This window comes from Engraulis encrasicolus, chromosome 8 (genome assembly GCF_034702125.1).
Source record: "Engraulis encrasicolus isolate BLACKSEA-1 chromosome 8, IST_EnEncr_1.0, whole genome shotgun sequence".
Taxonomy (NCBI): Eukaryota; Metazoa; Chordata; class Actinopteri; order Clupeiformes; family Engraulidae; genus Engraulis; species Engraulis encrasicolus.
In genome coordinates, this window is record NC_085864.1 from 21748703 (window position 1) to 21775224 (window position 26522).

Sequence of the window (26522 nt, forward strand, 5' to 3'; positions counted from 1 at the left end):
CCATGATAGGTGGGACAAGTAAAATTGAGAAAATTCTGCATGCAATCCTGCATATTTTTTTCATTTAATTTCCGGCAGATTGTTTTATTAATGTGCATGCTGCCCTTTTGTCTCTTATCAATTTAATTTCTAAAACTCAGTACAGGCCCAGTTCAAGTGAGTGAAGTACTTGGGTCAATATACTCAAGTACAAGAAAAAGTAGGCCTACTAATTTTAAAACTTGCTTATAAACTACAAAAGTACTCATAAAAGACTGAATTGCAATACTGTAGTAAAAATAATTAGTTAGGCCTACTATGCACCTAGCCTGGGAATTGCATGCTGCTTTTAGTTCTACAGAATCATCCCGATCTGAATCTCACTTGTGATTAGGTCTAGTGGTAGCCAGGCAACTATGCACCCCTGCACAAATACAAACTTTAATGAGGAGTATACGGTAGGTGAAACTTTTGTTCATGCTACCTCCTTCTGATACCTGTAATACAACATTCTTGCATTCCAGCACCTGTATTCCGGTAATTCACAATGGTTGAGTGCTTTCACACACACACACACACACACACACACACACACACGCACGCGCACACACACACACACACACACACACACACACACACACACACACACACACACACACACACACACACACACACACACACACGCACACGCACACACGCATACACACACTCACAACAAGTATAAAAACAGCACCTCAGTGTGAGTTCTTACCAGACGCACACCACTTGTGTACATCGCCGCTGACGACAAGACACCATGAAGGCTCTACTCTGCACTCTGATTCTGGGGCTGGTCTTCAGCACCACAGGTGACACTCAATATAAATCTCAATATACAAGCCTCAGTATATATATTTTTTTAAACTTCAGCTACCCTTAAAAGATTATATCCCACATACATATGGTTATATTCTGGAATACCTTAGCAATAATCATGTGGAAGGTATACCCAAGACTTGATGCCTTGTGAAAACGTAAATACAAGTGTTGGCTACATGAATGTAAAGGAAACAGTCAACATTGTTGTAGGCCTTTGTTAAAATTTACTATACAAATATAGTTTTGATAATACGAAATTGCAAACATTCCGTGAAGTAGGCTTGTTTAATCAACAGTTTAAATGCATTAATGAGTTGTCCGTAATGCACATTAAATGTGTCCTGCTGCTTGTCACTGTAAAAGGGCTTCTGTCAAAGACTATGGCCAGTGCCCCATAGACTCCAAATATGTCCATGTTATCCCCTTTCTAATGATACAATTAATGAAGAACTTCATATTTTCACATTAGCGTTGGCTATAATTTGGAGCTTTTGTCATGGGTCTGTTGAGCAATGTCAGCCGGATCTTTTATTGTCATGCTTTTCTAATGGCTGGAATACCCATGAGCCACATGTTTTTTGTAGCAATGTGCAGTATTTGCTAGGTCTGTCACTTATTAAATTAAAAAAAGAAATTAGCCGCATCAGAAATTCAATAGTTGCTGTGGAAGTGTAGTTACCAAGCCTTTGGAAAAAATGTATCCGTGTTTCAGTCTGAAAACTTATAATGAATCATGAGACCTTACAATACAGAGCATTTACATTTTCTGAGAAAAGTGATTATTTTATTTCACAAAACATTACAAAGGTCGATTCATGTATCTCATGCCATAAGATATCGTAATCAACCTTTGTAATGTTTTGTGGAAAAATAAAATAATATAATAATATATAAGGCTTATGGAATAAGACCCATGTATGTCATCTATTAATCTCCTTACACATGATACCTTTTCATTATGTCTTAGCCTACATGATAAAACTTAAACATTTTACAGTAAAAGTGGGACAGGATAGTGTGCAGAACAGTTGTGATTCTGCTAAAACAGAACTAACTGGTCTGACTAGATTATTGAATGACACAAAAGACAAAACTGAAAGTAAGCATGGGGAAGTAAGTGTTTACATGCCACTTCAGAAATGACTAATGACTGCTATAACCGTGTCACTAAGGCTCAGACTTTGATTAACCTTAGTTGGCTTTAAAATCAATTCAAATGGAATTATACTGTTCACTAATACAGGAGATATAAAGATGTATACACACTATAAAAATGTAAAGGTTTCTTGAATGATTTTCAGTTGCACCGTTGGGTACCAAAACATTCCTTGAAGAACCCTAAAAGTTCTGCAAAGAATCCCAAGACTCCCCAAAGATCATTTGAGGCATTCTCCCACAGTAATAACTGAAGATTGCTCAAAGAAACTTTGAGTTTTTGGGTTCTCTGAGAGACTTTTAAGCAGTGGCGGTCTTTATATTGAGGCATACCTAGGCAACCGCCTTAGGCCCCGCCAAATGTAGGGGCCCCCAGAGGGGAATGGGAAAACCGTTTTTGCGAATATCCCCGGAATGGTACGTCGTAGTAATTCGTCCGTAATTCGGGGCCAGGGAACACGCCTGTCTTGGTCCCGTGTCTCTACGATTTCCGTTCAAAAGTTACAGCCAAAATGTTTCCGGCAATAGCTCAGCCCCTGAACGTTGTAGAGAGCTCGGGATACTTTCGTTGGAAAGCTCTGATCCCGCAGAATCCGAGGATGTGCCTTTTCCCTGTGCTACCTCGGGAAGTGGGTGAAACGCCTAATTGCGACATGGTAGGGAAGCCGTTTTAGCCCCATTCAAAGTCAATGGGAAAACTTTGGTGGCGAATATCTCTGGAACGGTACGTCGTAGAGACTCGGCGATGCTTTCCACCAGACATGAGTCAGGGTCAAGGAACATGCCTGTCTTGGTACCAGCTCTCTACGACCTTCTGGGGAAATTCTACAGCCAAAACAAAACTTTGACCATCCGTAGCTCCGCCCTCGAAAGTCGTAGAAAGATGGGAGCTAGATGAACACGTACATATGTGTCTCTCGTCTGTGCGACCTTCCTAGCCAGAGTTATGACCTCTCAAAGTTATCGGGAGGGGTCCCGATAAGGGATTTTGACATCCTGACCCTAACCCTAACCCTAACCCTAACCCTACTCTCTCTGTTATGATTGCATTGTAATTGGCAATGCACTTAAATTTATTTTATTAGATACACACTTGGGTGGGCCGATGGGCCCCCTAGCTAACTTCACCTTAGGCCCCCAAATTTCGAAGTCCGCCACTGCCTTTAAGAAAACCCTGGGGTTGTTTCAAGAACCAATGGGTCATGTGTAGGTTTCTTTGAGAACTTTTAGGTTCCCAAGAAAACTTGAGGCAAAATGATGGTCATTTTGGGGGAACTTTTAATTTTGCTCAATGAATTTGATGATTTTACCTTTAACCCCCACCTCACAGTCCACTCTCTGAGATGCTACACCTGTGTCGATGGAGATTGCAAGACTGAGACGCAGTGTCCAGCGGAGAGCAACTTCTGCAAAACTGTCTCCACACGTGAGTACAGCACAACGCTTCACAACATGTGCTCCAAATTCATCCCAAGACACACATTTTTTGTTTCTCTCATCTCTGTATTCATATTACTGCTGTTTTATTTTGACTTCTTCTCTTAGTGTGTGCTGTGATGCTTACTATTATGTATACCCTCAGAGGGGTGTTCAGGAAAAGCTGGTTCAGGAGTAAATAATCTAGGAGCCTGGAGTCCTGATTTTCTTCGGAAAATGAGGACTCATCTAATGGAAGAGCATGGACTCTTTTAGTAGATGATTTACCTCTTAACTTGACCTGGTTTACTCCTGAACCAGTTTGCTGTAGGCCTCAGCAAGGATGCTTGGACTCGGTTCTCTGTGTTGTCAGTGTTCATGTTCTGTGTGTTGTGTTTTGCAGCGGACGAGCTGAAGCGAACATGCGAGGAGATCTGCATTCCCGGGGTCAACACATACTGCTGCATGAGCGACCTGTGTGAATGAGCGGCCCCAACAACCTCCTGCTCACACACACACACACACACACACACACACACACTCACGCTCACGCACGCACGCACGCACGCACGCACGCACGCACACACACACACACACACACACACACACACACACACAAAAACACACCATATTTTTTGTCATTACATAAATCATGATCTCAGCTCATGTCTTCAAACCATCATCAATAAAATTGCTCTAGCATACGGTCTCTCTTATTCTGTGTCTTATTTTAAATCAATGTAGTCCTTTTGAAAGATGAAGCAACTGCAGGGTATGCTATTATGGTGTTTGATGACAAGCTACAAGTTTGTTTGTTTGTTTTTGGGCATTGCAGAGGAACAGATCTTTCTTAGATAAGATCTAGAGTTTAACACAACAATAAAAGCAAAAGTGAAAGAAAAGATGTACGAGAAAGACAAAGAGCTCCCCCAGCCTCTCTCTCACGCATGTCTGTGTACTTTACAGCCCTACAAAGACAAGTACAGTAACTATGTCAACATTGACACTGCACAAAATGCCTTCAAAGACTTAGTAATAGGTTATTAGTTACTGCAAATTTGACATGCAATATCTCTAAAACAGTACACATTTGAACCATAAGGCTTTGTAACAAGATAAAGACGGTTGGATGAAGACAATTTAGTCTAATCCCAATTTTGACAAAATATGTAGCTGCTGCACTTTGCCTTTTAAGGCAGTTTAGGCGTGTGCAATGCACACAAGCACATTTGCGTGTGTTTATGTACGATGTGGGCATATGTTGGGAGTGTCAGTAGACAATACCCCTGTAAGGAGTTCACCTATGACGTTCCGTGTGACATGCCTTTTCTGAGAAAGCTGATCTCACATCTGATCTCAGGAATGCTGTTGTTCTTTATTTGATCATAGTCAGGTCTACTGCAGGAAATGTTTCTCGCTCTTTCAGAAATCATCAAAGCTATTATTACCAATGCGGGTAACTCGCTTTTCTTGTTCTTGTTTATCTTTTTCTTTTCATTACATCAAATAAAGCATGAACTTTTGTCCCCGACATTTCCCACAATATCAGGTTCCAGCTCAGCATGCATCATGTGTAATCTATCTCCAACCTGATCTCACAGAATTCCATACTCTCACTCAAAGAGGCAATAAGAGATGTACTAAAAGATGTTATACGTACAAATGTCTGTGTACTTACTACTGAATGTGAAGGAAATAACAACTTCTGAAATATGTTTTTGCAAGATAGTAGCCTCTTACTGCAGATGGGGTTGCTGCTAGGCCTATTCACTTTGCTGAAAAAACTCAACTGCTCTTTAACATTACTATGACATCACTGAGCCTTAAGATTAAGATAGATTAAGATATAGCCATTACAATTTAGGTGACAGGTTATAACATAGTTCTTCCCATGTGTTAACATGCATATGTGTGAATTTGGACGTGGTTGAGTGAATGGATGTATGTGTGACGAGATGTCGTACATTTACACAACATTTGACACACTGTGTTTACAGTTGCAGTTGGGTGGGCTTGTGTCGTGCGTGAGAGCAAAGGTGTGTTCTTAGTTAACCCAAACGAGGAAAAGATCAACTACATTCTTTGTGTGAAAGTGCTGCTGGTGCTCTTTGAGACGTCCCACTCGGCTAAAAGATCTACTGCATTCTGTACACTGAAAGGGCTTCTCTCCTGTGTGGATGAGCGTGTGACTCCTGAGATTTCCTGTGTGAAACTCTTACCACACTGATCACAATGATACGGTCTCTCCCCTGTGTGGATGGCGCTTTTTGAGATTTCCCAATGTATTTAATTCACTAAAACATTTGCCACACTAGACATGTGTGAGGTCTTTCTCCTGTGGGGATGAGCTGGAGAAGGATCAGGAAGCGCGCTCAACACCTTGTCATCTTATACTTTACACTGGGTGCTTAACCTCGTCAATGAATGAACTCAAATCTCAAAAGAAAGTGAATGAAGAAGCACTCATCAGATTTATTTTTTCATTTTTAATCGCCTCACATCACAGACGTTTCGGGCTTACACCCTTCTTCGGTGTGAAATGGCGGAATTCACTTTCTTTTGGATGAGCTGGAGCCCACTCAGGGGTTACTTTGTTAGCTACTTTGTTGCAATTTCCCATTGACAACTACCCAAATTGCTAACTGCTAACTACTTCGCTTTCCAGAAATGCACCCCAGTTTTGCTGCTTGTGTGAAATTCTTCCCACATTCTCCACAATGGTGGATCTTCTGCCCTTTGTGAGAGCGCTTCTGCGCAGAGAGCATTTGTCCTCGTAACACGTTTGCCATGATGTTTGTGGTGGCGAGATGTTTTTCCTGTGCGTGTGTGCTGGTCTTGTTCGAGAGGAGGCTTCTCTCTTGTGTGCGTATCCTGCTGGCGCTTTTCCATTGCTGAATTTCTGGAGAAATCTTCTCCACAGACAGGAGACTTAGGCTATATGGCCTCAGGCCTCCCATTATCCACCTCTGTCTCTGGGACAGCACACACGCACACGCACACGCACACGCACACGCACACGCACACGCACACGCACACGCACTAGGGTTGCCAAATGTCAATGAAAAAAATACGGGACACTTCATCGTGCCATTGTAGCATTTCTTAGATGTAATTTCCTGCATTTTAACGTCCCGTGTCCCGTGTCCCGTGTCCCGTGTCCCGTGTCCCATTTCAGCTTAAAACGGAACCCATACTTTTATTTTTAAATATGGGACGATTCCATATTTCAAGGAACGGTTGGCAACCCTAGGCATGACACACACACACACAACTTACCTGCATAGCTTTGAACAGAATGCCTACAATAAAATAAAATAAAAAGTAGCATTTTTGAAAATACTCTCTTAATTTAGTGATTGCATGAACAGTTTGAGTCTTGCCATTTTTGGGGTTTTCTCCATCTTCATTGTTCTCGCTGGTTGTTCTTTGATGACCTTGTGTTGCACAACAGTCAACCAATTGCACTGATAATCTCAAAAACTTGACTGGATCTGGATCAGAGCTGACAACTGGAGTTATGTCTAACTTTTCATCTTCCTACTGAGATGCATTGTCAAAGAACGCAAAGTGCTATCATTTAGCAAAAAGTCAATATCAAACAGTTTCTGTACAAAATGGTTTGATATGCTTGTAATTCGACACTTATGAAGGGAGAAAACTGAATTGCCAATTGTGTGGGGGTTTTTTGTTTTTGTTTTTTTAACAAAAAATACTTTGTGGCTTCCTATCGCTACATAAACTAACCATTGGTTCAAAATGTAAATGTAAATGATCTTTCCTGATAATTTCTTGTGGAAAAATGAATGTTGATGAAAGCCACACCCCCCCTACAGATATGAATATGATTTTAGCTCCCACAGACCTGTGGTTCTCCACTTCCAAGAACTGCTTGCACTATGAGACTTGCACCTCCAACTATGCTGCTAAATGCTGCTACTTGACCACTGGACTACAATGGACCATGTTGGACGATACAGTGTAGTACAGCACAGCTTTGACTTTTTGTATTCCACTATTGGACTGGACCTGCACTGCCCCACAAGAACACACACGCACACACGCACACACACAACACACACACACACACACACACACACACACACACACACACACACACACACACACACACACACACACACACACACACACACACACACACACACACACACACACACACACACAGTACCCCTACACTCTCTGCACTACCTCCTGGAACATAAGACAATACAACATGCTGCATACAATGTTGCTACCTACTACTTTATAATAGCCTATTGTCATTATAGGCCTACTGTTACTATTCCTACTGTCACTGTTATTATTATTTGTATTATTGTACTGTCTACATTCTATATTCATCTTATCTTGTGCTTACATGTTCAATGTTAAATGTTCAATGTTAAATGTTGAATGTTTTGAAACATTTGTAGGCCTACTGTAGGCCCCTATTTATTATTGACCACTTATTGTGTCCACCATCACTGTTACTTGCACTTTATGTCAGTCTGTGAAATGTCAGTCTTATATATGTCTTGTCCTGGCATCGTATAGAGAGAAAACTTCTTTTCATTTTCCTCGTACGCCTATGTCTTGTGCTTATGAAGAAAGTGACAATAAAAGCTGACTTGACTTACTTGATAGCTGCTATTCCTCGAGTCCTCCCCGTAGCAGCAGGGGGCGATAGACATTTGCCGAACTTCAACGCGGTGGAACGCCTGCGCTTGAAGAAGAGTGAGCACAGCCAGGCATAATAAACACAACAGATTGTTCAAGTAAGGCTGTGTTATTCATGTGTTCTGGGAAAGACCTCTAGCTTTTTACCGTCACCAACCGAAAGAAAAAATATATAAACACCACGGTAAAGTTTGGTAGAGACTTTGTGATTCAGCATGAACTGAATGTGTGTAAACAGTCCACTTGTTTACTTTTCAAATGTTCACGAGTGGGAAATCAGCAGAATTAGCAGTCGTACTACTGGGCTTCTGTTGTTAAAGTGTCTGTCATTTCATATTTATAGGGACCGTACCCAAATATTTTATACCCCATTGCGCCGCACCATCATTCGTTGACTTGACATTTCATATCAGCTTCACACCAGAGCACCAAATGGCCTGTGATGTGAGTTTGAAGGCAAATGACACTTCTTCAATAGATTTGTTGTAATTTATTCAAATGCTGTATTTTAACAGAAATGTATTTGCTTGTAGATGATTGAGATTTCTCGCCATATTAATGCGAATCATAAGCAAGCCTGCAGCGACCTGGAGAAGGCCAGTCTATTCATCTCAGGAGCTTTGCAGGTAGGCAACACTTTGCGTCTTTCCAAAACTACTCCAAAATCAACTAAAGTCACTTGGCACCATAGCACAGTTGTTTTGATTCACATTATGCATCATCACATTCAGCATGTGGTGCATGAGTATAGAAATAATGTGTGAGTGTGTTTCAATCAGAGTGAGATCCAGAGGAACACAACTCTGCGCATGTTAATCCACCATCTGAAAGAGAGGGCAGCTGAGAATGGAAGGAGCCTATCAGGGCAGTTGGAGTCCAACCGGCAGCTGAAGCTCCAGGTGAATGAACTACAGAAACAACTGGAGGATAAAGACAACTCACTAATACAAGCCAAACAGGTGTGTGTTTGTCTCCTTTGTCTCCACACTTATAACATGTAGGCCTATAAACATGTCTTCAGAAGTTATGAGAGAGAGAAACACAAGGTTCACAGACATACGTCACATGCAAACCCACCAACAAAAAACAGCAACTGACAGACTGATGTGTTGTGTAGAGTTGCTACACATGACTAAATTGTGTGATGCACCACTTCTCTATAACTCTTGAATTTCACTTGGAAGTGCCTATTTTTCAATTACCTCTTGTTTTCTCAACTAACTCTTCAGATTTTTGGCCAGGCCTTTAGGTTGAAGCATTGTTTGGTGTAATTTTGTGAAAACAGGTAGCCAAATCTATCGTTGATTATGGACGAGTAACAATGTCCTCACTGAAAATGAGTCAGGGTCAGCAAGAGGGAGAGATCACACTTGTGTAAGATGTGAGTTTTTATAGATGCACATTGAGTGAGTGTATACACAATTCTTCTTTTCTGCAGAGTATTGCTGTCCTGAAGAATGAACTGGTGGACCTGAAACAGCAGCTGCAGAGCCACCAGAGTAATCACAGGTAGTCATATCACATGGTAATCAATCATATGGTTTTATCCATCTAAAATCTTTCATATCTACTTAGCCTTTGATGATTTGCCTGATCCATCTCGCATTCCCCCCTCGATCACACATATGCTGTACCTCAGAATTAATGATAACCAATGGTGTGCTTGCCGACTTCACTTGGCAAACAATTTTTGAGTTGTGTGCATGCCAAAATATGTAATTACTTGAACTACACAACAGAAGTCGCATATCTGATGTTGTAGCCACTTCAGCCGCGATGCAGCGGTAGGGCTGGCTGTGCACCTTCAGCCTCGGTTCACGTCAAATACGTGAGGCGCACGTTGTAGTCTCTAACACAGTTTTGCACAAAAAACTAAAATAACCTTTCTTATGTGCCGAAAATGAGTGGTCTCAATACGCGAATCCAAACCTTTAAAATTCACTGCCATCATATGTGAAATCCGGAGCACATGCCAAACGGGATGAGGGTTCAGCTGGACTCGCTCCATTTACTCCCTTTCAAAAATTTGACAGCTACAGCCCCATGGGTCGGAAGCAGAAGGGCATGACTTAGGTCCCCAAATAGCTTCGTTCAATCGTGACAAAGCAGTGCTGCTTTTGCTAGGCAGTGGGCATGCGCACTTTGCCAGTTTGATGCATTCTAACCACAATGCATCAAACTGGCAAAGTGCGCATGCTCGCTGCTTAGCAAAAGCAGTACTGCTTCGTCACGAACGAGGCTATTGATGCTCGTCTGCATATCGCCTCCGAGGTCACGCACCCATGATCTGGTTGGCCAACACTTCACTCACGTGTGTCGGCATGTTGACCCACACCCCTAAGAAAGTTTGCACTGCACCCCACTTCAGCTCCTCCTCCCCACCCTTTCCCCTACCCTTCACACGTGGTGTGCTAGTAGATCAAACTGGTGCCAGCTCATCATCTCGTGGACATTTGTGGTCGAATTTAAATGCCCTGTGTTAAATACCACCCACATTGTGACGACTGGTTCTCATTCACATGCTTTGTCTACATCGATCTACAGCATCAAAGTCGATTGCTCCTATTTTCTGCTGCGGGGTAACTACTCTACCCTCGCTGCACTGGCATGGGACCTCCTCCTTGTTGTCAGCTATCGGCCCTCATTGCTACCCATCTGGCTGACATGTGTGCAGTTCACATGTCTGTGAGGCAGTTCAGTCGCTGTTTCAAGCAAAACGCAGTGTATTTTGTCTTTGGAAGTCGCGTTAGATATTTCTGTCCACGTTGGTTGCTGAGCATTCATCCCTGCCTTTATATGACCAAGCAGATCTCTTTGGGATCGGGCAAATATATGTGTTTGTGAACATGGCTAATTGTCATCATTATGAACTTTGACCTCTGAGATCTATCTCTGCTGCAGGATGATTCAGGAAGTGACCGAGTGGCAACAGGATGAGAGCCTGACCAATATTGTGGTACGCACACCTACACACACACAGACACACACACTCTCTCTCTCTCTCCCCCCTTACCTCTCCTTCTCTTGCTCTTTTTGTCTATCTGCCTGCCTCTCTCTCTCTCACACACACACACACACACACACACACACACACACACACACACACACACACACACACACACAATGAATATCCGCTGTGTGTTTTTCAGAAAGAGGAGGAGTGTGTCCAGCAGAATGTTCTTGTTGCAGTTAAAGAGGAAGATGCTAATGATGCATATCCGTGTAGTCAGCCAGGTATGCGGCACACACACACACACACACACACACACACACACACACACACACACACACACACACACACACACACACACACACACACACACACACACACACGTGCACTCACACACACACAGGCACACAGACTGTGCACTGTGCACACTGTACAAGTTCACAACATCCATAGTAGGCAGAACAGAGACATGTAGGGACTTCATCAATGAGTCTCTGGGTTGGGTACCTTGGGCCATCGGGGGCAGCTTTCTTGGCTTGTATAGTGAGCCAACATTGTTGCAACTCAAATAACATGAAAGGAAGCAGACACAAACGATTGGTCGTAAGTGGAAGTTTATTGAACAATAAGGTGAAAGTGCAGGGGCAAAGAAAGATCTCAAAAGCGTCTAAAAGTTTGGAAAACTCAAAAAGAAAAAAAACGGGTTGGTAGTAAGCCAAGCCATTGAAGGACAAGACACATGTTTTTTTTTTTGGGGCAATCGGGCCTGGAGTATGAAGCAGTATGGGGGTTAGGTGCTCTGCTCAAGGGCAACTCAGCCATGTAGTGTGTTAGGGAGTGGAAGGGTGGGGTTCCAACCTGCAGCCCTCCATGTCCTTAACCATAAGGCCACAGTTGGCCCATGCTAGTAACATAAACAATGTGACATGAACATGATTGTTTTTCTTTGTATTTTTATGTCACTTCTGTCGTTTTCTTGTTCTTTAGATGAAACAGACGCCTCCACAGAACAGACACAGTCCTCATCTGCAGACATTAGAACGGAACTGGTACAGGTAGAGTCACCATTTATTTTTCCCAAGAAATTATCAGGAAAGTTTTTGTAAACAATTGAAATGTACATTTTGAACCAATGGTTGGTTTTTGTAGTGGTAGGAAGCCACACTTAAAGGTTGTTTTTAAAAAAAATTTAAATTAAAAAACACACAATTGGCAGTTCAGTTTCCTGTATTCATAAGTGTCAAATTACAAGAATATTAAGACATTTTGTACAGAAACTGCTTGAAATGAACTTTTTCTAAATGATTGCTCTTTTGCGTTCTCAATGCATTTCAGGAAGAAGATGAAAAGTTAGCAATGGAAAAGCACCAGCAGGACATTCACACAGGAGAGGATCCTCATCTCGAACAAGACCAGAACACGCGCACAGGAAAAACGCCCCACCACCACAAACATCATGGCAAACGTGCTACGAGGACAAACACTCCCTCCGCACGGAAGCGCTCTCACAAAGGGCAGAAGATCCACCATTGTGGAGAATGTGGGAAGAATTTCACACAAGCAGTCAGCCTGAGGATGCACCAGCTCATTCACACAGGAGAGAGGCCACACCGCTGTGACCAATGTGACAGGTCTTTCACACAAGCAGTCAGCCTCAGGAGGCACAAGCTCATCCACACGGGAGAAAAGCCACACACATGCACTGTATGCAAGAAAGGTTTTATTCAGTTGGAGCAACTCAAAACGCACCTGCATCTTCACACGGGAGAGAAGCCGTACTATTGTGCACAGTGTGGGAAGCGATTCACGCAAGAGCGGCACCTCAAGATGCACAGCCTCATCCACACGGGCAAGAAGCCCCACCAGTGTACCGAGTGCGGCCAATCTTTTCAGCATGTTGGAGGCCTTAGAGTGCACCTGCGCCTTCACACAGGGGAGAAGCCGTACTGTTGTGACCAGTGTGGCAGGACTTTCACGCAGGCAGGAAACTTCAGGAAGCATCAGCGCGTCCACACAGGACAGAGGCCCCACCAATGTACGCAGTGCAACAAAGGTTTTACTCAGTTGGACCAACTAAGAGAGCACATGAAGCGCATTCACACAGAAGACGAGGCCCACTAACTAAGAAGACACCTACACATTCACACAGGAGACAAGCCCACCCAAGCGCAACGTAAATAAAAAAGTGTCAAACGTTGTCTAATTGCACGACATGTCGCTTCACACACGTGTGTTGACACATGGGAAGAGCCCTTTGATTGTGGAAGCTTTGGGGAAAGCATTTAGACACTTTGGGACTGCTACACGGCACCAGCAGACGTGTGGTCCCAGACGATGGAATAGGTAGAGACGATTCAAGCCCGAACTTTCCTGGGATCAATGTGACGTAAGGTGTACGCCCCTTTTGAAGACCAGCTGAGGTTGAGAATAAATGGAGTTCCCTTAGCGCTATAGAGACGCCCGCGCTAGTACTTATGGTGATTTCAGAAGGAATTGGGCTCGACCAGGGGTTCCCAAACTTAACCGTGGTAAGGCCCCCCATATACCGGTAGATTCCAGCCAATGTCCCCTTTACATGGGTCATGCCGCACTACTTTTCCTGTGCACCCCCCACAATCACAGTCCTAGGCCTGTGAGTCAGTGCCCCACTAGGATATATAAAATTAACTGATGGGAATATTGTGTACCTCAAATTTGGTTTATTTTGGTGTACATTAGTTATTCAATTTCTTCAATAATTTATTTTAATATTCCCTACCAACTTTCCGCGCCCCCCCTAGCATCCCCTCACGGCCCCCCAGGGGTCCCCAGCCCCCACTTTGAAAACCACTGGGTTAGACCAACTCTCCAGACAAAAATGTTTTTGGCCGCTAGGTGGGTTCTTCTAGTTTACCATGCTAGTCCTGAAGGCAGTGCACAGAATAACTTTAAAGTCATGTGTGTTAATTTATTACATTGTAACGTGTACAAACTTGTAAAGGCTTGTTGAACGATATCCAAAGCTTTTGTACCCAAATCCTACAGTTCTGTTAACAAATTCTAATATATGTTAACTTTTTACTCAGAAGAAAACACTAAAGCATTGTCTTATTCAATCATCAATTATCTCTGTTTCGTCATTTCTGGCTATTATACTGAATTGGTAACAGATATTTGGTGTAGAAACTTGTAAAAGCTTGTTGAACGATATCCAAAACTTTGAAAAAATGTATCCAAAAATGATTTCTAAATTCTGATTACATGTAAAACATTGGCTCATTCATTTTCAATTCTTCCTCTTTCATTACTTACTAGTCATTCTGATATGTAGCAAATTAAAGTATTTTTGGTAACATTAAAACCCCTGTAAACCTGTTACCTATCCACTTCGTGCTTTGTGGCACATAAGGCCTTAAAACCCCTGTAACAGGAAAGTTTTAATAATCTGAGAGGTTGATTAAATGTCAATCGTGAAGGGAAAAAACAAAACAATTGTGTGTCTGTTGGAGTCCATCTCATTATCTAACCTCTCGTTCATGTCCTGTGCCCGCGGCATCGAGATGCAAAACAAGATGTCATTGAATGTACGTAGCAGTTTTCTGCAATATCTCGCAAAAGTATGATTCAAAAGTCATTTTCACATTTGCCATAGGGATGTCCAAATGGTAAAAGTCCCCCACAGAGGAGGGGCAAAACCAAGGTACGAGGTTGCAGGTTGGAGGAAAGGATGGAAGGATCCAGCACCATTGTACTGTATGCTTTTGGGGACATGCGGTTGGATGGCTTCACTGTCCTAAGACACTGGATCCAGCCATGAAATAATAAAAGACAAAAAAAAGGATTTTTAAGTGTGCAGACTTCTCACTCCGAAAACTTAGAGCAGGTGAAACCAGAAATGGTAGGGCTTTGGGAAGAAAACCATTTCAGGGAGTGAAGTGGTGCTGTTGCCCTGTACCATTGGATCCTACTGGATCTTCACCTTCAACTGATGCGCCTGCTCTACGGCCTACTGTTCTACGTGCCCAATGAGGCTTCACCTTTGTCTTTTTTGTTGTTGTTGTTCATCTATGTGCACAGTCTGCATGCTTATTGTGGAACATAATCATATCCATTCTGTACTGGGCACTTGTTTACCTCGTATTACTACTAGAGCATGAATGGCAGTAGTCAGGGCTGGCCTGGGGGGAGAAATAGGACGCGGGCACTTTTGGCTTAAAGGGGCCCCTCATAATTGGCGGAGCAGAACTGACTCACCAGTGGGCCCCTCACCCTCGTGGGCCCCTATTTTCAATTTGTTTTGTTTGTTTGTACATTTCTGAAAATAAGGGCCCACAAGGGTGCGGGGCCCAGTGGGAAATGCTCGCTATGCCAGATGGCCAGTCCAGCCCTGGCTGTAGTTGTGGCTGAGGGTCCTCCTCTTTAGTGAAATCTGTGCTGAGGGGATGATGGGCACATCCATCTATTGGATTACAGCAGGCAGGGGATTTTGTGTAGAATTAATCTGTATCTGGCAGCCTTGGCCACGGAGCTACAGCTGTTGACTGTCTGCCTGCTGTCAGCCGCCACTACTACTATTGTTTGTGCGCATTTTGAGGTTCTGCTTGTGTGGTGTAGTGTGGTGTGGAGTTTATGCTGAGTTAAGGGTCTGGTGGAGGAGACACCTTCTTGCTACCGCCTTGTCTTCCTCTTTAACATGATCAACCTCTTCTGCTTCTCTCTGGTGAGGTCTCTTTTTTGTTGCTTTGCTTTGCTTGAGATTTTCTTGTCAGTTTTAGTTTTAGTCTTAGTTTGGCTGTGCAGAGAAAATATGAAATTCAAATGGAGAATAAAGAAAGGAGAAGAGGAAAATATCGCAGAAGAGACTTGATGTTTCTTGTCACTCTTGCATCAACTTGTCAGATTGTATTTGAAAAACATGTTGTGTGGTATGTTAACTGCATTTGAGGGATATAGTAGTACAGTATGTGTGGTATTACTGTATGTATTGTTGATGGGTCTTTTTGGCTTTTCATGTAGCATCTGGATTTTAGATCAATGGTTTGGCTGAACCACCTCGCTGCCATTTCATGTAGTGGATTAATGCCATTTTGGATTATATTATGACATAGTATTGTACTCATGTATGACATTTTTAGGTATCTTTAGAAAATTAATCCTGCCAAGTAGGGTTAAAATAAATGATATACTGCAGTGTTTAAATGCTACAATCTAGTTGGGGGAAATCGTGATATGACTGAGCTACATTTTACACATTCATAAAGTATTCAAAGACTGGTGACAGTAGGGTCAATATGACTAGCCCAAACAGAGCCTTTTTCAGAGCATAATAATTATTTATTACAACCCTTACCTAGAAGAAGGGTGCATTGATGAAATGAAAAGCTGCAGTGCAGCAGAGATGTTTCTGTCACTCTGGACTTTCCTCAGTTCCTCGGGTTCTTTACAGGTGCACTGTGTAGGATTGTGCACTGTGTAGGATCCACTGTGTAGGCCAGAGTAGGTATTGCAACTATGCTGCTCTTTGATCTTTTCATGAATATTTACTAAAAAAAACCCCTAAGATTTACTAATATGGCCAAAGCGCAGTAAGTTTTGCAGCTAAAAAGTCTACTTCTGGAAATTCAAAATGGCGGACATGGAGAAGATCCACCTTTTCATGTATGAAAAGTGCAATTTTCCCAGTCATAACGAATACTTAGGATTTGATAGTGGTGGTAAGTATTCATGAGAAAGGTAACATTTGTGAATGGGCAGCATGAATTCTGGAAAGAAACAGCTAAAAATATTACACAGTAAGTAAGTCGGTTAAATTATAATGCTCTGCAAAAGACTCTTTCTGTTTGTCACATGTGTGTGTGGGTCCCTCCTACTGTCACCAATCAATGTTTCCCTTGACATGAATGTTTGAGCTATACATTTTTCACAAACATTTCATCATGTGCTATGCAGAGAAGCCACAGAGAAGGCACAAAGGTTGTGTGGCCTCAGATAGACTATAGATTGGTAGAAGGAAAGTATGTAGAAATGGACTCTATGACTATAGTGCGGTGATGTGAAAAGTTGCGACTACCCTGCACATCGCAAGGTTCTCTTGGAGTTCTCCAAGATCACCTTTTAAGATGTGTTCCAATCACAGTCATGGCCAGTTTCCGCATTTGGAGCAAGTTTGCTGTCACTCTCCTATTGTCCTAGGCCGAGGGAGGGAGAGAGGGGCCCCAGAATTCGGTCCTCAATACATGTTGTGTATCGGGTGGGGGGGCCTTTTAGATTTTGTCCTGGGCCTAGTCAAAGCGAGCACAGTCAGCACACCATTGGGTTTAGCACTGTAAAGATGTGAACATCCCGCCCAAAGAACCCTCAAATGGGTTCTTGGAAGAGTTCTGAGGTTCCGCAGAGAACCCTTATAAGGGTTCTTCCACAGCACATACATTTTGACAACGAAGACCAAATGTTACTATTCAAGAAATTCAGGCTTTAAATGTCTTTAGTATTTCGAGGGAATTGCAACGTAATCCCTACATTAAATTATATTACTAGGCCTACATTAATCTAGCCTGGTGACCCAGTCTAAAACGGGAAAAGTTCCGTCTGAAATCGCATGATTCAGATAGCGGAGGGATGTGTTTGGGACCAAAACATTGCATCTGTGCTAGTGGTCAGTGAAACATCTTGCCAGTGCCAAGCCTTTCCCAAAGATTAAAATGGAGGAATGTACTGTATAATACATAAATGTTATAAAAATATAAACCTCCAATTGCTAAGACTGGTGCCTGTTGTGGTGATCTTACCCGGAGCAATGCGAGGCCAAAATGTTAGGCATGTTTATCTAATTTACTATGCTGATATTAATCATTGATTATTAATAATTTTCTCAGGACGGTTCTCTCAATAGTTTGTAGGAGGCAGTGAACCGTAACCACCTCAAAAAGTTACTCACTGACTTCTTTCAACTCTTTTTTTTTTACTGGTGCATGTTCTGTAGTTCAAACATACAATTTACCATTGTAATACTGGATTTATGCCACACTGACAATTGTAGTATTTTACTTAGGCTATGAAGTGTAATTTAATCCTTATTATTTTCCCTGCAGGAGGGCTCTCTGGATAGCTTATATGAGGCTGTGGAGGACTGCAGTAAGAGAGAGGTGTACAGCATCCCCACCAGATCTCAAAGTCACAACTTGCTGCTGGGCAACAAGAAGTGCCACACACCCCAACGCTTCAGCTTAACGGTAACAAGTACCTTAAGTACCTCACCAAAGATATAGGCCTATACAATACAGTAAATTTACATAAAAATACTGTAAGCATACACTTTTTTCTCATATAAAAACGTTACACGTTTACAAGTTTGCCTAAAGGTTTACAATCAGAATACATAACACTGTACATGCGTACAGAATACATGTAAACATACAGTAGGCTACTGTACAGATACAGTAGCCTATAGCCCACATTCCTTACATAATGTATATACAGGCCTACAAGTGTTTATACTTGCCAACACTTTCTATTTTTCAGGAATTCCCAAATGCTAATGCCATTTCCAATCAGACAAAGAGGTGAGTTGGTCATGAGAATGTTTGTAAACTTTTAGGTAGAGAATGACAGTGCTGTGCACTTCTTTTAACAGTAGGCAAAAATGGTCACTCACGATTGAGAATATCCTATTTGCAGATTACAGCTCTGGTTGATTGTTTGCTTGAATGTTGTCGTACTGTACTGTCCTACATAGTATTCACCCTTTAAGCTCTTGAACATCTGTTATATATTCAGCGTCATCAACATACGGATGAAATGGAAGGCCCCACTAAAGCAGCATTAGGTAGAGCGAAGACGCTTAATATTTCCTTCAAATTAAAAGCCATTTCACTGCAATGCTCCCTAAAGTGAAAGAAAGGTTTAGAATAGATTTGCTTGCTCACTGCTGAGCTGCCTGGACATTTGACACGCGTAACAAATGCTTTGACCAGTCATTTCAAAGTAATGGCTAATTGTAAATCTCTCACACAGCAAGATATTAGAAAGTGGATTTGGCTTATCCACTTACAGCAATGTCCCAGTCGGCACAATCTGAGCACTGCGGCCGGTCACATCAAGTTTTAAGAGGTCATGAAGACTTTCATTGAATAAAACGACTGTGTGACTGGCATACTAATGTCGTCATTCATTTGTACAGTGTCTGTCAGTGCAGAGTTAATTGTGCAGTGTTAATTCAACACTAAGACAGTACAGTACAGTAATACAGTACGGAAGACAGTGCAGTAAGTCAATTGGAGAATTGTCTGTGTGGTTTGCCATAACCCCGCCAATAATGTCATGCAACATACGCAACATACAGGGGAGGGGGGGGTTCTGATTTGTCTTAAGGATTCTATGCATTTACTTTACTTTAAATTGCAGTACAGTAAAAAGGGAGACGCACAAAGCAGTCCCAGATAGCTTGCTGGTTTTCATACAGTTTATGCAGCTATGATAGAGAATGAGAAAGACATACTTCACTATCACAAACACAACAGCAACTAGATGTGGTATTTGTTTTGTTTTTTAAACTCTTGATACCCTAGAGAGCACTGTTTTTCTGCAATATAGACCCCCCAACAATAGATAGAATCTTTCTCGCCCCATTAAAGCTGTTGATATACTGTATCACCATGGTGACCTAGTAAGGCGGATTAAATCCCTGCCTTAAACATCTACTTAAAATCAGTTGGGATCAGTTGTAAATGATGCCTCACGCCTGCAGGACAACAGTGGCCTCGCGTGTGTTCATTAAGCTACGGATGAAGGTCACAATGTTGTCGTGCAGGGGCAGATCTAGTCATTTGGGGCCCTAGGCGAAATCAAAGTATGGGGCCCTCAAAAGTCATTATATAGACACAAAAATCTGTGTTTGGTGCCATTTAAGAGTGTTGTCTCATAGGCCCATGTAGTATTTCCCATTACTTTACATACTCTACTGTAAGTGTGAAATTAAGATCAATCAAGCCTACTTTTTTGTGTGTTTACCGCAATTGGTGTGACCATTGGGGCCCCTATGGAGGACAGATTTGGTCATGCCCTAGGCTATTGCCTAGGTTTGCCTAATGGAAAGTCCACCTCTGGTGTTGTGCCTGGATGTGGCTCTGCCACAGAGCTGATCCTAGCAGGCTTTACAGGGCATGGCATTCTCGACAGCTTTTGGGCATATGTTATTGGTCTGTTATGACTGACGCGACTATATAAACACATTCATTTGTCTTTTTCAGAGGAAAAGACTCAATATCAACACCATGCCATGAAGCACTTGGTAAGATCAACCCCTTTCTACTCCTGCCAGCTGTGTTATACATTGTACTTTTTTACAAGATTCTTATTTCCTCCAGAATCTTTCCGACTGTAAAACAAGTAAGCCAGGGTTGGACTGGGACCACAAAAGGCCTAGGCATTTGTGTGGCAGCCCTCCTCTAAATCATTGGCCAGTCTCTAAGAAAAGACAAAACCTCAGCAGCATCGGCCCCTGAGGACTGCCTGAACAGTCTAAACATGGCAGCATTCCCTTGCACCCAGAACATCAGTAATATTTCAAATACACATTGTGATTTTAGTGCTGTAGATTCCAAGCTCTTGTTTAGAAGGATGTGCTATTTTGTGAAACTTTTTTAGGTATTATTTTTATTTTTTGCCTTACATCCACAATTTCATTTTTCTTTTGCAAATGTTTGTATAGGCCTACAAGTATAAGTACAATATATAATCTTCTATATGCACTGTAAATTCACAGAATTGCTCACTGCATTTTTGTTGTGGAAATGCAATGTGTTCCTTTGGAAAGCACATAGAGTATATTAAGAGCTAAACCCCAACATGCTGAGGCCATGTAACATTCTAACCTACATGTACTGCTTTGGGAATGCAGATGATATTTCATGTTTTCTCTTCGAAAGCCCATTTGATGTGGTTGTGCATGTAACATCCACTAAATGAGAATGTGATGTTTTTTGGCCCCCCCTCCCCCATAAAGATAATGCCTTCCGTACTGATGCCCCTCCACTTTGGCTGTCGGCCAGACACCCAGAAGATTTGTGCCACATCCGGAACGATGACAAACAAGGTAGATGATCTTTCCGTGGGCATAAAGCTTTTCCATTTACAGTCCTAGAAGACTACGGATTTTAGGTAGATTGAGAGAGAGAGAAAAACCGACAGACAGACCACTAGGCAAACCGGCTGACCATCAGACAGACAAATGGATCTAGTTGTATATTGGAGTGCCCAAACATTACATTACATTGCACTTAACTGATGCTTTCATTTTATTCAAAGCGACTTAGTTATTATTTTTCAGGGTATTGGTTACAGGCCCTGGAGCAATGTGGGTTAGGTGCCTGCCTTGCTCAAGGATGGATGGATGGATGGAGATGTAGGGAGAGGTCAGGGGGAATTCGATCCTGCAACCCTGTGAAAGACCAACTTTCTAACCAGTAGGCCACGGCTGCCCGGTGGCCAAATTCAAAACAAGCAATTAACCCTTGAATGTTGTTTTTTGACTTTGCTTCTGATGACAAGGACTGGGGAGCCCTCTAAAAGAGCGGAATCATCGGACAACACAAGAAAATCTCCTCTCAAACAACTCAAAGCCGATAGAGGTGAGACGAAATAGTCACGGTCAGGGATAAACATTTTGCTGAATGTTAGATGACATGCAAGTAACCTGTTTTCCTTATGTGGCTCCCAGATCATCTCTTATGACGACCAGCATCCCACCGCACATCTGCAAACCGGCAAACAGAGAGATTCGGTAAGCTCATCACGGCGTGATTTCAAGCACAAACTGCCTCCAATTTCTTATTTGGAGCAGCATTGATCACTATATGGGCCCAGGCCAACAGTTACTTACTTGGGGCCCTTTGCTAAGGAAAATACCAGTCATTGTGATTATGAGTGGGACAGAGGGTGGCAAATGTAACACCGAGTGTTTGTTCTTTCAAATGGGTAAAACATTACTTGCAGCATCCAACTTACTGGTGGGAGCAGATGCATAGAAACATAATCTAGAACACAGTCTAGATCATTCCTAGTTTCCCAACCCTTTTTGTTTGTCTTGTGTACCCCCTAAACCTTCTTTGTGCCATGAGTACCCATTAACTCATGCATTATATCTCTTCCTCTCTCGCAATATGACTATGCTCCTAGTCTAAGTGCCTCCTGCAGTGTGCTTGCCATAGGTGTGGACAGATAGGGATGCTGAAGCACCTGCCCCTTTCCCTTACTGGACCAAAAAAAGCACCTTTTGAGTTTTGTTTGTTACAATGTGGCCTACTGTGCATGGTCTATGTTGACATGTAGTGGTGTGGATCGGCACTGCCCTCACGATCCGATTCGATCATGATTCGGGAGGTAGGGATTCGATGCGAGCCGATCCGATCAGATCCGATTCAATTCTACAATCATTGCAATGCATTACATTTCTACTGAAAGCAAAGCAAATGTTTAATCAGTCATGATGAGGCAATACAAGTAGTCAGATACTGACAAACAATTTATTGACTGTTTTTTGTATCAGTCTGTATCCGTCTGTATCAGTCTTGCAATGATTTGAAGTGCTTTTATTGAATTTAACATCCATTTGCTCCCAAAATATCCATGGAAGTAATTGAAACTTAAAAAAATTGCCGGATCGATTCTGGAACTTGCCGGATCGATTCTGGATCGCCGAATCGATCATTGTTGACACCACTATTGACATGCTAGTCTACAAATGCTTTACAATCAAAAGCATGTGACAATAATACCCAGATATAATATATAGCAGTATAGCCTGGTAAGGCAGCTGGAAGTTCCACATGCCCCAACTCCCCCTTCAGCACCTGCCCCCCAAGATGTCTGTGCTGCTGGGCACACCACTGGCGCACACGCACCCCTAGGGGTACAGGTACACCTGATTGGGAAACACTGATCTACATACCTCTAGGTTAATTTATGTAACTGCTCACTCATAAACTGCCCTCCTGTTTTTATTTCTATTTCTCATTCAATAGACTACAACAAACAGCAAGAACCCAAAAGGGACGAGCGGAAAAAGTCAGTTGCCTGGGAAAAAGGGGAGCGGAAACGACAAGCAGAGGAGCGCAAGCAAACACACAGGTGCTGCATGGAACAAAATACCCTCATTACGCTCAAATTACAGGTTCTTGTGCACTTGCCTTCAGTAGTTCAGGTGCAGGTGTAAGGCAGGACAACTTGAGTAATGCTAAAAGTTCAGAAAACTTTGAATGTTCTTTTTTTCTGCTTTTTTATTTCTTGGAGCAAACAACGCATTTTGTCCAGTGCGTCTTCAGCTTTGCACTGGGCAAAATGTGTTGTTCGCTCCAAGAAATGAAAAAGCGAAAACAATGTTAAACTTTAATGATTATGAATGCCCAAGCACAATGATATAACAACAAGAATGTTTGTTTCATAAGCAGAAACAACTAGAATGTCTCCTGGTAAATCCCTCTGAAAGTGACACCATTTAGATCATACAGTAGGATTTCACCTCACAATAATATAATGTGCCTGCACAGTCAACTCAACCCACCGTTGCAATGATAAAGCAAGACCACACAGACTGCATATAATATGCCATTGTAGTCCTCACTGCTATAGTTCTAAAATGCGATACTTGCAATTCGCATGATGTACACAATCTGGAAAATTCTGCAAATTAAATATATTTACAGCTTCATTGGTTTCTACCTATAGGTCGTGGTTCCAAAAGGCATGGCTTGGACACAGCAGCAGCAGCGGCGGCCAATAGGTCTGAGGATGCAGCCCTGGCTCTTCCTTCCTTCGGACATGACATTGGCCAATCAGAAGGCAGAAACAGAAGAGCACCAGACTCCTCAATGGAGCAACAGAGTTGGGGCGTCACGGTCAAAGGGAAGCCCAGCTGCTGTACCCTTTACCACGGCAGTCAGAGACCCAACTCGGACTGCAACGTCTTCTCCCATCATGACCTCCCACCGCTCCCTGTGGCCCAGGACTGGGCCGGTCCCGGTCCGTACCACCACACCTCTGACAACAACGACCGACTGAGGAGGAAAGATGGAGCCTGCTCCCATGGTGACGTTGCTCACTCACTCGCAGATGCGGACCATCAAGCCTCAAAAGTAAGTGTTCAGACAGTTCAGTTGAATTCATAAAAAAGAGAATGGCTGCGCTTACGTAGAGTGTATGGTAGCCTCACAATGCGTTTCCATCGTGCTGAATTTTATTTACAGAAACCTTTAGGCCAGTGTGGCATTTCTCAACGTTGTTTCTGTAAATAGAATTCAGCATGGTGGACAAGAGTGTGCGGTATCTTCCTCTCCGAAAGTTAACTTGTACCCGCTACCTGCATCTCGAAACCTCTGGTGTGCGTTGGTTTCCTCTTCCAAAAATAGCCTCACAGTGCGTAGGCTACTGCTCCACCAGTGGAACTGTGTAATAGTCATTGAGATATAATATTCCAAATGGTTTCCATGGTTTTACCTGTCTAATTAGGGTAATTAATCACCATGTTGAATTGGTAAAACCAGGTCCTGTTTGAAGTCACATTGCCCATCATTTCCTGTGGTAATAGCCTTCATTATCATACAGTACATGGTCATTGCCATTTTAGTAACAATAGATTTATTTATTTTTTAAAATATTTTTTAGGGGCTTTTTTATGCCTTTATTGACAGGACAGTATGAGATGCTGACAGGAAATGAGTGGGTGAGAGAGATGGGGGAGGACTGGACCCGAACCGGGGTCCCCATGGGCATGAAAGCCCAAATGAAGGGGGCTTAGCGCATTGCGCCACAGCGCCCCCGTAACAATAGATTCATAGCGGGAGCCATTTACAGATTAAACATTACACATTATGTAATGTTAAATATTGTGCCGTAGTCGACTCCTACAGCGTTGTGGTCACTGTAGTGGTGTCAACAATAATCGATTCGCCAATGCATCGCAATGCAGGGCATGACAATTCATTAATCGATTCTGCAAATGCCATAATCCATGCAGCACAGTTTCTTAAATTTTCAATTACTTCCGTGGGCATTTCTGGAACAAATGAACTTTAAATTAAATTAAACCACTTCAAATCATTGACAACTGCAGGACTGATACACACCTCAGCCAATAACATGTTGTTCCGTATCTGACTGCTTGTATTGCCTCACGAGTGATGAAAATTCTGCCTTGATTTCAGCAGAAATGCAATGCAGTGTAATGCATCGTAGAATCGGACTAAATCGATTCAAATCGAATCGTTACCTCCCGAATCGTAATCAAATCGAATAGTAAGGGCAGTGTCAATGCACACCTCTAGGTCACTGGGTCGGTCGGTGTTTCCTGTATAAGGAGGATGTGATGAGGTCAGCAGCACAGATTATAGTAAAGCTTAATCCAGGACTTGAGATGTAAGCATGCCTGATTGCACAGTGGATTAAGTCATGCTTGTAGTCACTATAGGTTTTCTGAAGATCAATGATCCTCGTGTCCCATATGCACATGGTGTATTGCATATATAACATCTCTTCCAATCCAACTGTCATTGTCTTCACAAAAGTATGGGATGAAGTGTTTATTTAAATATTCAAAGAGACATCATGACAACATATCTCAGATGGCTTGCTACTGGTGCTTCTTCTGCTAAAATTGTGCATAGCCTACATGAAACTAGAGTATATCTGGACAACACAGATGTTAGAAAGAGAAGTCAAATGCACAAGACAAAACATGTTACTACGGTGCTGATTACACATACAGTATGTGGATATTTTTTAAATGCAAAATAATATTTTTTATCTGTTTACGTGTAAACACAAGGTGGATAAAATAAAACTCCATTGTGACACGTGCATTTTAGCCCACTAAATGGGATGTTCAACCACAGTTTTGAAATGTGCATGAGGCCAAACCAATGCTTTAAAAAAATTCCCTGTATATGCCTACTGTATATATGTGTGTAAACAGTGTCTAACATTGCAGAAACAAATTCACACACTTCAAGTCTGTGCAAGCAATATCTTTTTTTTTTTTTTTACTGATGCAAGCTTTCAGTCACTGCAGCCCACTGTAACAGATCAGCAAGCATGCACTTTGTCTACAGAGGTTTGGATGCAGAAAATGCACACAACAAAATTGGGCCATTTAACTGCTATGGAGGAGCAAAGGTTTCATTTGGAAATGGTTAATTCATTTCCTGAATACACTGCAATAATAAGCCCCATGTTGACACAACTTTAGAAATCAAACAAAGTGCTACATTGATATTTCACATTGCACTGTTGTTTGGTTTTCTGCAGTGCTTTTTTTTTAAACAGCGTACACCTCAAACAACTACAACAGAATGACAACAGTACACTGCTGTAAACCAGTGCTGTCACATGTAGTTGCAACATCATGACTTTTCCACTTTCTGTTGGGCTTTTGTGTCATTTCAGAAGACACCACTTCCTCTTCCTCGCCGGGAAACCCAAAGATGTTGCAATCTAGGTTAAAATAAAGAGGAAAGTTGGA

The 26522-nt window shown here is 42.3% G+C and overlaps 3 protein-coding genes across 3 annotated transcripts; all 3 read left to right on the forward strand.

The window, feature by feature from the left end:
- Positions 1-739: 739 nt before the first annotated feature.
- ly6d (lymphocyte antigen 6 family member D) lies at positions 740-4117 on the forward strand. The gene is made up of 3 exons (XM_063205165.1): positions 740-827; positions 3323-3418; positions 3812-4117. Exons 1-3 carry the CDS (start codon positions 776-778, stop codon positions 3892-3894), a joined length of 231 nt encoding a protein of 76 aa, XP_063061235.1. The 5' UTR covers positions 740-775; the 3' UTR covers positions 3895-4117.
- A 4340-nt stretch (positions 4118-8457) lies between these two features.
- On the forward strand, positions 8458-13161 carry LOC134453575 (zinc finger protein 239-like). The gene is made up of 8 exons (XM_063204354.1): positions 8458-8526; positions 8616-8708; positions 8862-9041; positions 9521-9591; positions 10984-11038; positions 11232-11316; positions 12020-12087; positions 12368-13161. The coding sequence occupies exons 1-8, from the start codon at positions 8515-8517 to the stop codon at positions 13151-13153; spliced, it is 1350 nt and encodes a 449-aa protein (XP_063060424.1). The 5' UTR covers positions 8458-8514; the 3' UTR covers positions 13154-13161.
- Positions 13162-13506: 345 nt separating this feature from the next.
- LOC134454842 (uncharacterized) lies at positions 13507-24458 on the forward strand. The gene is made up of 10 exons (XM_063206001.1): positions 13507-13560; positions 18103-18243; positions 18533-18573; positions 20260-20300; positions 21015-21104; positions 21560-21639; positions 21729-21791; positions 23032-23137; positions 23735-24094; positions 24415-24458. The coding sequence occupies exons 1-10, from the start codon at positions 13507-13509 to the stop codon at positions 24456-24458; spliced, it is 1020 nt and encodes a 339-aa protein (XP_063062071.1).
- Positions 24459-26522: the final 2064 nt, after the last annotated feature.